The 9506-nt window shown below is 47.6% G+C and overlaps 1 protein-coding gene across 2 annotated transcripts in view; it reads right to left on the reverse strand.

Moving 5' to 3' along the window:
• The window catches only part of LOC124697531 (eukaryotic initiation factor 4A), a 28187-nt gene extending 19016 nt beyond the window's left edge, over positions 1–9171 (reverse strand). Inside the window, exons 1-5 of one of the 2 annotated variants that reach the window (XM_047230117.1) lie at positions 9040–9171; positions 7795–7867; positions 7551–7657; positions 7038–7468; positions 6233–6650 (exon numbers count right to left, since the gene is read on the reverse strand). In XM_047230117.1, the coding sequence (XP_047086073.1) occupies positions 6233–6650; positions 7038–7468; positions 7551–7657; positions 7795–7865 (1027 nt within the window). In that variant the 5' untranslated portion in view covers positions 7866–7867; positions 9040–9171. Of the gene's footprint in view, positions 1–5710; positions 6651–7037; positions 7469–7550; positions 7658–7794; positions 7868–9039 lie in introns of those variants that run through there. The other variant, XM_047230114.1, reaches the window with a different exon arrangement.
• Positions 9172–9506: the final 335 nt, after the last annotated feature.

A 9506-nucleotide genomic window follows, 5' to 3' on the forward strand; every position in this document is an offset into this window, starting at 1 on the left:
GCATTATCGGCCTCCGTCCGCATATTTCCTGGTGATTTAAAGCATCTATTGAAGTACGGAGTACAACCGATGTGCTTACTGGTCTCGTTTTCTATTTTAGCCTTGGACAGAATCTAGCTTCATTTGTACTCCATTACCGAACAAGCTATCTAGTTTACGGTGTCTCATGGGGCGACAGGGTTTGGCGATAGGGTTTAGGTAGGGTGTTAAGATGGGATCCCGGTGGGATAATTTATAGTGTATTTTGGTTTTTCTAACTCAAATTCCGGTGTTAAAATTTACACTATAAAAAGTAAAATGTACTACAAGTAAAATTTAGGTGGGATCCCACTTGACACCCGGTTCAGGACGGATGCGGGTATGAAGCTCCAAAGCTTTGGTTTAGACATGAAACCCTAGATGTGAAATCCTAGATGTGATGGTTCATATTCATGGATTTGGATTTGGTTTAGACATGGAACCCTAGATATGAATCCCTACATGTGATGGTTGGTTTTTCCAACCCTAGTTTTCATGTATTTGTGTTGTATTATATGTATGGTGATAGAAATGCAACATATTTGCTTAGAAATGACTCCTATTTGCTTTCAAATGCCTCATATTTTCTTACAAATGCCTTGTATTTGTTTAGAAAACCATAATCTAGAATATGTATGGTGATAGTATGATATTATTTACTGTGTGTATTTGTGAAAAAAAAATGTACGGTGGTGCGACTTCTCGATGATTACTATGACATTGATCACCGGACCTATCATCAGGCAGAGCTAGGGAAGGTAGTAATTTTTTTTATTGTTAACACTACTTGTGTTGTTCCATTGGATATGGCATAATACTATGTGTTCTATATATGCTTGTAGGTTCTTGAGCTCTTGAAGATTCATTTTCACGGGGCAAGTACTGGACATGTCGTATGATGAGCGGTACACGGAGCACATCGAGACTCTTGGTCTCCTCCCGTTCATCTCGCGTGTACGTCAGTCGGCGCTGAACTTCAACGCCGCGGTAATCACCGCACTTGTCGACCGATGGAGGCTTGAAACGCACACGTTTCACTTGTGGGCCGGCAAGAAGACCCCTACACTTCAGGATGTTTCCATGATCTTTGGACTTCCTATCCAGGGCGAGCCACTATGTTTCCTTTCAAGATCATTCAAGCCCGGCTCTATGTTTCCTTTCAAAAAAGCATCATTGTCTACATGAGGAACATGAACAATTATTGCCATCCCTATCATAATTCCTACAACAAATAGATAGATGTGTTCAATAATTAGCCATAGAAAGACAAAACAAATCAAGTCATACAATCAAACTCTAACACTTCTCCTAGTCCAGCAAACCCTAACATTCCAAAAAAAAAAAAAAAACTAGAGTTGGGAAATCAAGCTAGGATTTCACATCTAGATCTAACCAAATCCATGAAAATCTTGGATGACAACAAGGGGATCATAGGAGATTACCCTAAGGGACGGGTTGCGAACGCAATCCACGGAAAAATCTACAAAAACTAAGGGATTTGAGAGGGACTTGGGTTGGGAAGAGAGGTGGGGCGCCTGATTGGGGAGAGGAGAAGAAAGAAACAGAGAAGAAGAAATGGGGCTAGGTCAGGCTATGGTCGCTTTGGCGCCACACATAAGTGGAAGTGTGGCACCCGAGGTAGCAGCGCCACACGTTCTGCCACATCGGTCCCGACCACCACAGAGGCACACGCAAGACACGATGTGTGGCGTCGCTCACTCGGGTGTCTGTGAATTGTGGTGCCGCTCACATATACACCACATAAAAGGGTTAGTCGAGCGAAATAGTTTCATCGGGAGGTTATTTTGTGCAATAGTTTCGCTAAAAGATCGGAAGGTTATTTTGTGCAATAGTTTCGCCAAAAGGTTATTTTTGTCAAAATCATCACAACCGCGCCCCAGCTTTCCTCCCTGCATGGCGTTGTTGGCATCAGGCATCAGAAGGCGAGCATAGCCTATATCTTGTTCAGATTTCAAAAAAAAAAATTATGATTTCAAAAAAAAGCCTATATCTTGTTCTCACTTGGCAGATCTCAACACATCAGCCAATATTTCCTCGGCGATCTCCCTCCGTGCTAAAATATATGTCTAGCTTATCTAGATTTACATGAATATCAATACTCAGTTGTATGTAGACAAAAGTTGACACTTACTTTAAAACGGAGGGAGTAGGAAACATCGACCTGCCACGTTTGCCCTCTATACTACTAACCCTGTACGAATCGCACACAACACACTCCATCAAATTGGTTAATGTGCCATCCGAAAATTATGTACCTAGATAAGGTTTCTCCAGCCACGGGGTCAGCGCACAGGCATAAAAACCCCGAGGGGACCGAGGGGAGAAAAAGATCCTCCAGTAGTTGCTGGCAATGAAGCACTTAGAGCATCTCCAGCCGCGTCCCCCAAACCGCGCCGGATTGAGTGTTTGGGGGACGTGTTTTGTTCGTGCCGTCTTTGGGGGACGTCGCTCCCCAGCCGCGTCCCCCAAACGCCGCCCCCAATCAGGAATTCAAATTGTTACATTCACAAGAGATCGTTCCCACCGAATCGTCGCGATCAGAGTAGCGGCGATCAAAGTAGTAGGCGCGCGATCATATTACAGACCATAGTGCATGCTAAATTAGAAGAAGGGTTGGTCGACGGCGACGTATCCTGAGTCGACGCAGGCCCGTCGATCACGATGACCTCGTCACGATCTGCCTGGTGCTGTGCATGCTCCGTCTGCTCCGCCGCCGTCGCGTAGGCCGACGATGGTGTAGCAGTCGAAGACGCGTCAGCCGGCTCTTGCGACGCGGTTGCTGCCGCTGCCGCTTCCTAGGCCGCCCGTCGGCCGCCGCCATTTTGGCTTCGATGTCGTCGAGGATCTGGCCTTTGAAGAAGTTGTGCGCCGCCCGCGTCCGGGGAGACATTCCCTCTGTCGACGTTCTCAGCAGGGACATGTCGTCCCTGCGTTTCTTGAGCTCCAACTTCTCCTCTTACCTCTTGAGCAGCTCCGCCCACCTTTCGTCGGTCTTTTTGTCGCGGGAGAGAAAGGTCGAGGAGACGTCCGCGAGGCATTTCGTGATCGACGCCTGCGTCTTCTCACACGACGCGGCGTCGGCCAAGGCGGCCTTGGCAGCCTTGTTGCCAGTAGGACGCCCTGCCGACGTTGCCAGCGGCGTGTCCAGGTCAATGCCGTCCTTCCCCTTAGACAGCGACAGGCGCGTCAACCGCCATTTCTCGTTCCCTTTGAGCTTGGTATAGCAATGCATCAGCGCGAACGACTTATGCCCATCCGAGTTCTTCACGTAAACCTCCATGGCCCTATCAAACTAGCCACAGGAAGCGGAATCATTTCATCGAACACAATGTAGGCGCTACAGATTATGGAAGAAAGAGTCGTACCATTTGGGAGAGGTCGGCGCCGCTCTCGGCTCTGTTCAGGAGGTCCTGATGGTATCCATGGAAGGAGTTCACCGACGCCTGGATGATGGCCCATCGCGTCGACATTGCCTTTTGGCTCCTCTTCATTGTCACTTTGTTGTAGTCGCTCTTGATGAGCTTGCGTTCGAACTCGGCCTTGATTCTCGCCCAATACTTCCCGTATTTTTGGTTGGCGCCGGTGATGGAGTCATGGCTCACCGTCGCCCACGACTCGCACAGACAAAGATCCTCCAAAACCGTCCACTTGGGGCCTCGTGTGCCCGACGCCTTCTTCTTCTTTTTCTTCTTCACGCCGTTCGCGTCGACCTCCACGAGATCATCGTCACCGGCACCCTCCTCGTCTTCTTTCTCGCCGCCCTCTTCGTCCTCGTCGTCGTCCTCGTCCTCCACCCCCTCCTCTTCATCGTCCTCCTCGTCCTCAGCCCCGCCCTCTTCCTCAGCACCCTCAGCACCGGCGCCGTCGAATTCGAGCGGCCCCCTGCGGCCAGCGAGGCCAGAAATGCGCGGCGGGATAGGCGCGATATGGCGGGAGGGGCAGGATTTGGCGGGAGTGGGAGACGATTTTTCACTGAGCCGCTGACGCGCTGGGCCCGCGTCGGTTCGCCTCGCTTTTCGGTGTGTCCGGCGTCCCCGGTGCGTCCCATGTGGGACGGGGCCGGGCTCGGGGCGCCGGACACCGTATCGGGCCGCGCCGGACAAAAATGGGCTTTGGAGGACGCGGTTGGGAACGTTTTTTGTCCGGCGCGTCCCAAATCGCTTTGGGGGACGCGGCTGGAGATGCTCTTAGGCCCAGTTCTTTTCGGCTCCAGCTTGTGCATAAGCCACACCGTCTTGAGCTGTCCAGAGAAACCGCAGTGAAAATAAGCTCGCGAGAAACTGCACTCCAGTTCTTTTTGGCTTCCACTGTCCAGCTTATTGTCGAATCTATATGATAAAAAGTCTATAATGCCCCTCTAATGATTTGTGCTTTGACTACTTAATTTTGAGTTGTTTATTACTGTTTTGTGGCAAGTTCGGGCGTAAAACAATTCTAGAGCATCACTGAATAGTGACTTTGTTCAGCTAAAAAAATATTACTCGTATTTGTTCCGTCGTAAGCAAAGAGCAGCAGAAATCAACACAATGCAATCTATAAAATTGCAGCACTACGATTTGTGCATCGCTCAACTAGCTATGTCTGAATGTCACCCATGCTTGTTGACACCAGCAGCTGCTACCCAGTCCTGCACACCGTGAATACACAACATATTCCAGCTTCCAATTTACTTCGGGTCGGTGTAGCTCAGCCAGCAGCAAGCGATGCAGGCTGAGGTTGAGATGGGCGTCCGCGGGAGCAGAACGTCTGCCGGAGGAGCATAGGTGGATGACGGCACTGAATCGAGCCCCGGCCGGCGAGCTCGGGTCCGGCTTGATCTGGGCCGACGAGATGGAGTGGCGGGGGATCCTTCCGCCATGGAATGGAAGTGGGGTGGCGCGGGGAAGGTTCTGTTGGCGGCGGCGCGGCGGGCCAGGAGGCGACGACCAGAGTGGTTAGAGGCGGCGGCGGCGGAGAACTGACGAACCCTAGCTCGGGACAGAGACGAGAGATAGGAGAGGAAAATAAATATCTGTCACATGCGAGTAACGCTTCGGAGGCACAACTGTTCCACGCGGTGGCAATTGCTTGTAAATACCGTAAGAAATAGGGGCAAGCTCAAATACCGATCCGGGTGGAGCTCGGGAAGCTGGGGTAGGGTGGCTTTCCCCCACTACACAGGAATGCCCAAAAACGGCTGCCCGCAAAAACGACTTAAAATCCAGTTCTTTTGAGCTTTAGCTTATTTTCACCATTAAGCTGTCCAAAAGCAGTTCTTTAGGCGCCCACCCAGGCGACTATGGCCATGAATCCCCTAATAATCTGCGAAAGCCATCGTCAGCATCCATGCCAAACAATGTTGTCCAGCTTTCCAGACAACACCTACTGCAGATCCGCATGGCTACACTGTGATATTTGTTCAATTTAAGGGGGTATGATGATTCATCAGCTGTCACCTCAGCAATGATGTGAGCATTGAGAAAGTGAGATTTTTTACACGATCTATCTGGAGATGCGCATTGTTAGAGAAGACACTGATTCCCTAGCCATTGCTTAATATTAATAGCCAACATAGCAATAGGAATAACTAACCGAATCACCAGATGGGCAACACTCTTTGCTGGGAATAGCAAACCGTTTTTACACATAATAGCAGGAGTATACTAGAAGCGATTTGCAGGATTAATTGCGGTGAAGAGTCAAGGATGACACAAATAAATAACATCATTCGGTCATTACATAGTCTTCTTAAGAAATAATAAAGTGAGGACTCCAAGCTTCATCCTCAAGCTTAAACACAGCAGCACATAGCACAGCCTAGCAACTACAAAAATCCCCAAAACAAGGCATAATAAATCCGAAATTGTCCATAACCACGACCTTAAAGTAGAACCCCCGACCATTTATCACTTCCCCCCAAGAAAGAAAGTTGGTGACGTTTCAACAAAAACAAAGCCCTGTCAGGCTCCTTACCATATGTTCGGAAGAGCTTTGATCTACAGGAGGTCGGCAACGTTGGCTGGGAGCTCTTCAATCACAACGTTGTAGAACTTCTGGATGTCAAACAGCATACGCTCATCTTCACGGGTCACGAAGTTGATTGCAACACCCTTCCTTCCAAACCGACCACTACGACCAATACGATGGAGGTAGTTCTCTGGCTGGGTCGGAAGATCATAGTTGATGACCAGGGATACTTGCTGGACATCAATACCACGAGCAAGCAGGTCAGTGGTGATGAGCACACGTGAAGAACCAGATCTGAACTCCCTCATGATGATGTCCCTAGTGTTCTGGTCCATGTCTCCGTGAGTAGCAGAAACTGTGTGATCCCTGCCCCTCATCTTGTCAGTGAGCCAGTCCACCTTGCGGCGGGTGTTCACAAAGATGACACTTTGGGTGATGGCAAGAGTCTCATACAGGTCACAGAGTGTGTCAAGCTTCCACTCTTCCTTCTCCACATTGACATAGAACTGCTTGATACCCTCAAGGGTAAGCTCATCCCTCTTGACAAGGATCCTAACAGGTTTGTTCATGAACTTGCGGGTGATCTCAAGGGCTTCAGGGGGCATGGTAGCAGAGAAGACACCAACTTGAATCTTTCCTGGGAGCAGCTGGAAGATGTCATAAATCTGCACACACAACAAAATGAAGATTAAAACACAGATCATATACAGATCAAGAATTTGAGGTGAAAGGAACTACAATGGAATTACTTGGAGAACCAATTTATGACTGAAAATGCAAATATGTATCGTTACATCTGTTTAAGATAAAAAAAATACTTAAAAACTTAAGCTTTCCAACCTATTCCTCTGGTTTTGGATCATTTATAAGAACCTTTGTAGGTGCTAACAGGCAAAGGAACTGGTACATAAAGTTCAACCAGAAATACTGAACACTATGTTCATACTTCCTTTCAGTTCAGTTACTACATTGGTGTCAGATCAAATTACAGGCAGAATAAATAGCATACTGCAAAATAAATAAAAAATATAATAACAGATTAGAGTGTTGACCTGATCCTTGAAACCACGAGAAAGCATCTCATCAGCTTCATCCAGAACAAACATCTTGATGTTGTCAGGGCGAAGAGACTGCCTACGAAGCATGTCAAACACACGACCAGGTGTGCCAACAACAACATGCACTCCACTTGCAAGAATTCTCTGGTCCTCACGGACAGAGGTTCCTCCAACACACGCATGAACTTTCACGCCCAAGTAGTCACCAAGTGCACGCATGACCTTCTCAATTTGCTGTGCAAGCTCACGGGTGGGAGCAAGGACCAAGGCCTGGCACTCAACCAAACCATAGTCAAGCTGTTGCAAGATACCAGAGCAGAAGGTAGCAGTCTTTCCTGTTCCAGATTGTGCTTGCTGGATAACATCAAGACCCTTGCAGAAAGGAACAATGCCCCTCTGCTGGATGGCCGAAGGCTTCTCAAAACCTATACGGCAAAAAGATGATGATGTGAGATGAATGTCAATTAACAGACCAAAGTAGCAAAAGAGAACCAACACAACACGTACCATAAGCATAAATTCCCCTGAGAAGGTTCTCTTGGAGACCCATGTCATCAAAGCTCTCATGAACTTCATCGTAGGAGGTGAAGAACTCCTCAGTCTCACCTTGGCTCCTGTAGAAAGGAGTGTAGGTAAGAAAATAGTAGACAGTAGAAGTGCAAAACCCCACTCCGCAACAAGGTTAAATGCAAGCTACAGCTGATAAAAATGAGGAGCAAACATTAAAAAATCTAAAGTTAAAATTTCTTACAGCAGCTCCTGCATTTTGGAGTCATAGTTCTTTGCATCGAACTGGGAACCTTCTGGTGCCATTCCTGCCATGGCTGCAGCATGAAAAACATATGTTAGCTTAACCATCCGCAGGAAAAGGCAAGTGCAACATAAAAGAGTTATCTTTGGTTAACAGTAACTGTAGTACAAAGCTCCCAATACTGACAAATAGACTCGTGTAATATGAATGCGTACATCATGCATTCAAGAAGATAAGCTCAGCAAACATAGAGAAACAAAGCATATCAGATTGATCAGTTCGCCACTACAAGGATATAAACCAAAACATATAATGGGAAGTTGGAAACTTACACATGGTAACAAAAAGAACAGATGGTTGATCACAACAAGCAGAGTCAATCATTGAAAATAGAAGAAAAATAAAAACATCCAACATATCTTGATATTTGTTTGTTTAGGTTGCTCACCACATACACCATGTGGTAACATCCAACATATCTAATAATACTACACATAGCTGGTTCTGTTTATGGGCGAGTCTAAACAGAACCATGCTGATACTGTTCAAGCGAATGCAAAACAACATAACTTCATGATTAGAAATACACTTATAATTTATATCCGATGGTTTTTACATTATAAAATAAGCAAACAGTAACGTAATTAGACGTAACTAGCCAATCTCGCGTTACACATAACTGGAAAAGCTCCGAAGCAGCCTCTTTTATGTGCTGTTTCCACTGCAGGTGACCTCGCAACAGAATGCCATCAAGGTTTCATTCATATTCCAGCATAAAAAAACACAACTTTAGCAAGCAGGCACAGGCAAGCAAGCTCACAAAGCCAACCGGACATCAAACCATAATCAAACACAGCTCGACGCAGGTTGGAGCCAGCTATCTACTCACAAGCTTTTTTGCACAAGGGAATAAAACTCCCTAATCGCATCGCGCATCCAAAGTAAACAAAATCCATATTAGCGAGACCAAAAAGCAAGCACGTATCAACCGAGACACGCGCTACACCGAATCCGCCGGCCGCAGACAAACCCTATCAGCGTCAAACAGCCGACGCAACCCTAAAACCACGGCCAGAAACCTAACCCATTCGAGCGACCCGGCGCAGATCCAGCCGTCGAGCGGGCCAGATCCGCCGAATCCCGCGAGAACGCCCGCAGATACAGATCGGTCCGGCGGCGAAGAGAAGCGGGACACGGCACCCAACGGAGAAAGAGAGAGGGCAGACAAGGGAGGGAGAGCTGAACCTGAAGCGTCGGTGAGGAGGAGCTGCCGGAGCGGATCGCCGGGGTTGCGCAGCGAGGAATCCGAGATCGAGGTCTCGGATTCGGCGGCGGAGCGGAGGCGATGAGGCAGGAGAGAGAAAGAGAGGGTTTGGGCGACGGCGGGGAGAGCCGCCTTTTATTCGCAGGGCACGTAGTGGAGCGAGACTCTGGGGGTAGGGTTTCTGCCCCTCACCGGGCCCTTCCTGGGCTCTAGGGCCGAAGCCCGTTTCGATCTAGGACTCTGTTTTTTTTTCCTTTTTCTTGTTTTATACTAATTCCTTCTTTTAAAAGTTTGTTTTATTTTTCCTTTTGTTTACGATCTTGACATACTTAAAAAAAATATAATTGAAATTCCATGTCAAGAACTAAAGAAAAAGAAAACTAAAAAATAAAAAGTCCTGCTACGGTATCCAGCCCTAGCAGGAGCAAGACATCTACCACCAAGACAA

Source organism: Lolium rigidum, chromosome 1, assembly GCF_022539505.1.
Source record: "Lolium rigidum isolate FL_2022 chromosome 1, APGP_CSIRO_Lrig_0.1, whole genome shotgun sequence".
In the NCBI taxonomy this organism is placed as follows: Eukaryota; Viridiplantae; Streptophyta; class Magnoliopsida; order Poales; family Poaceae; genus Lolium; species Lolium rigidum.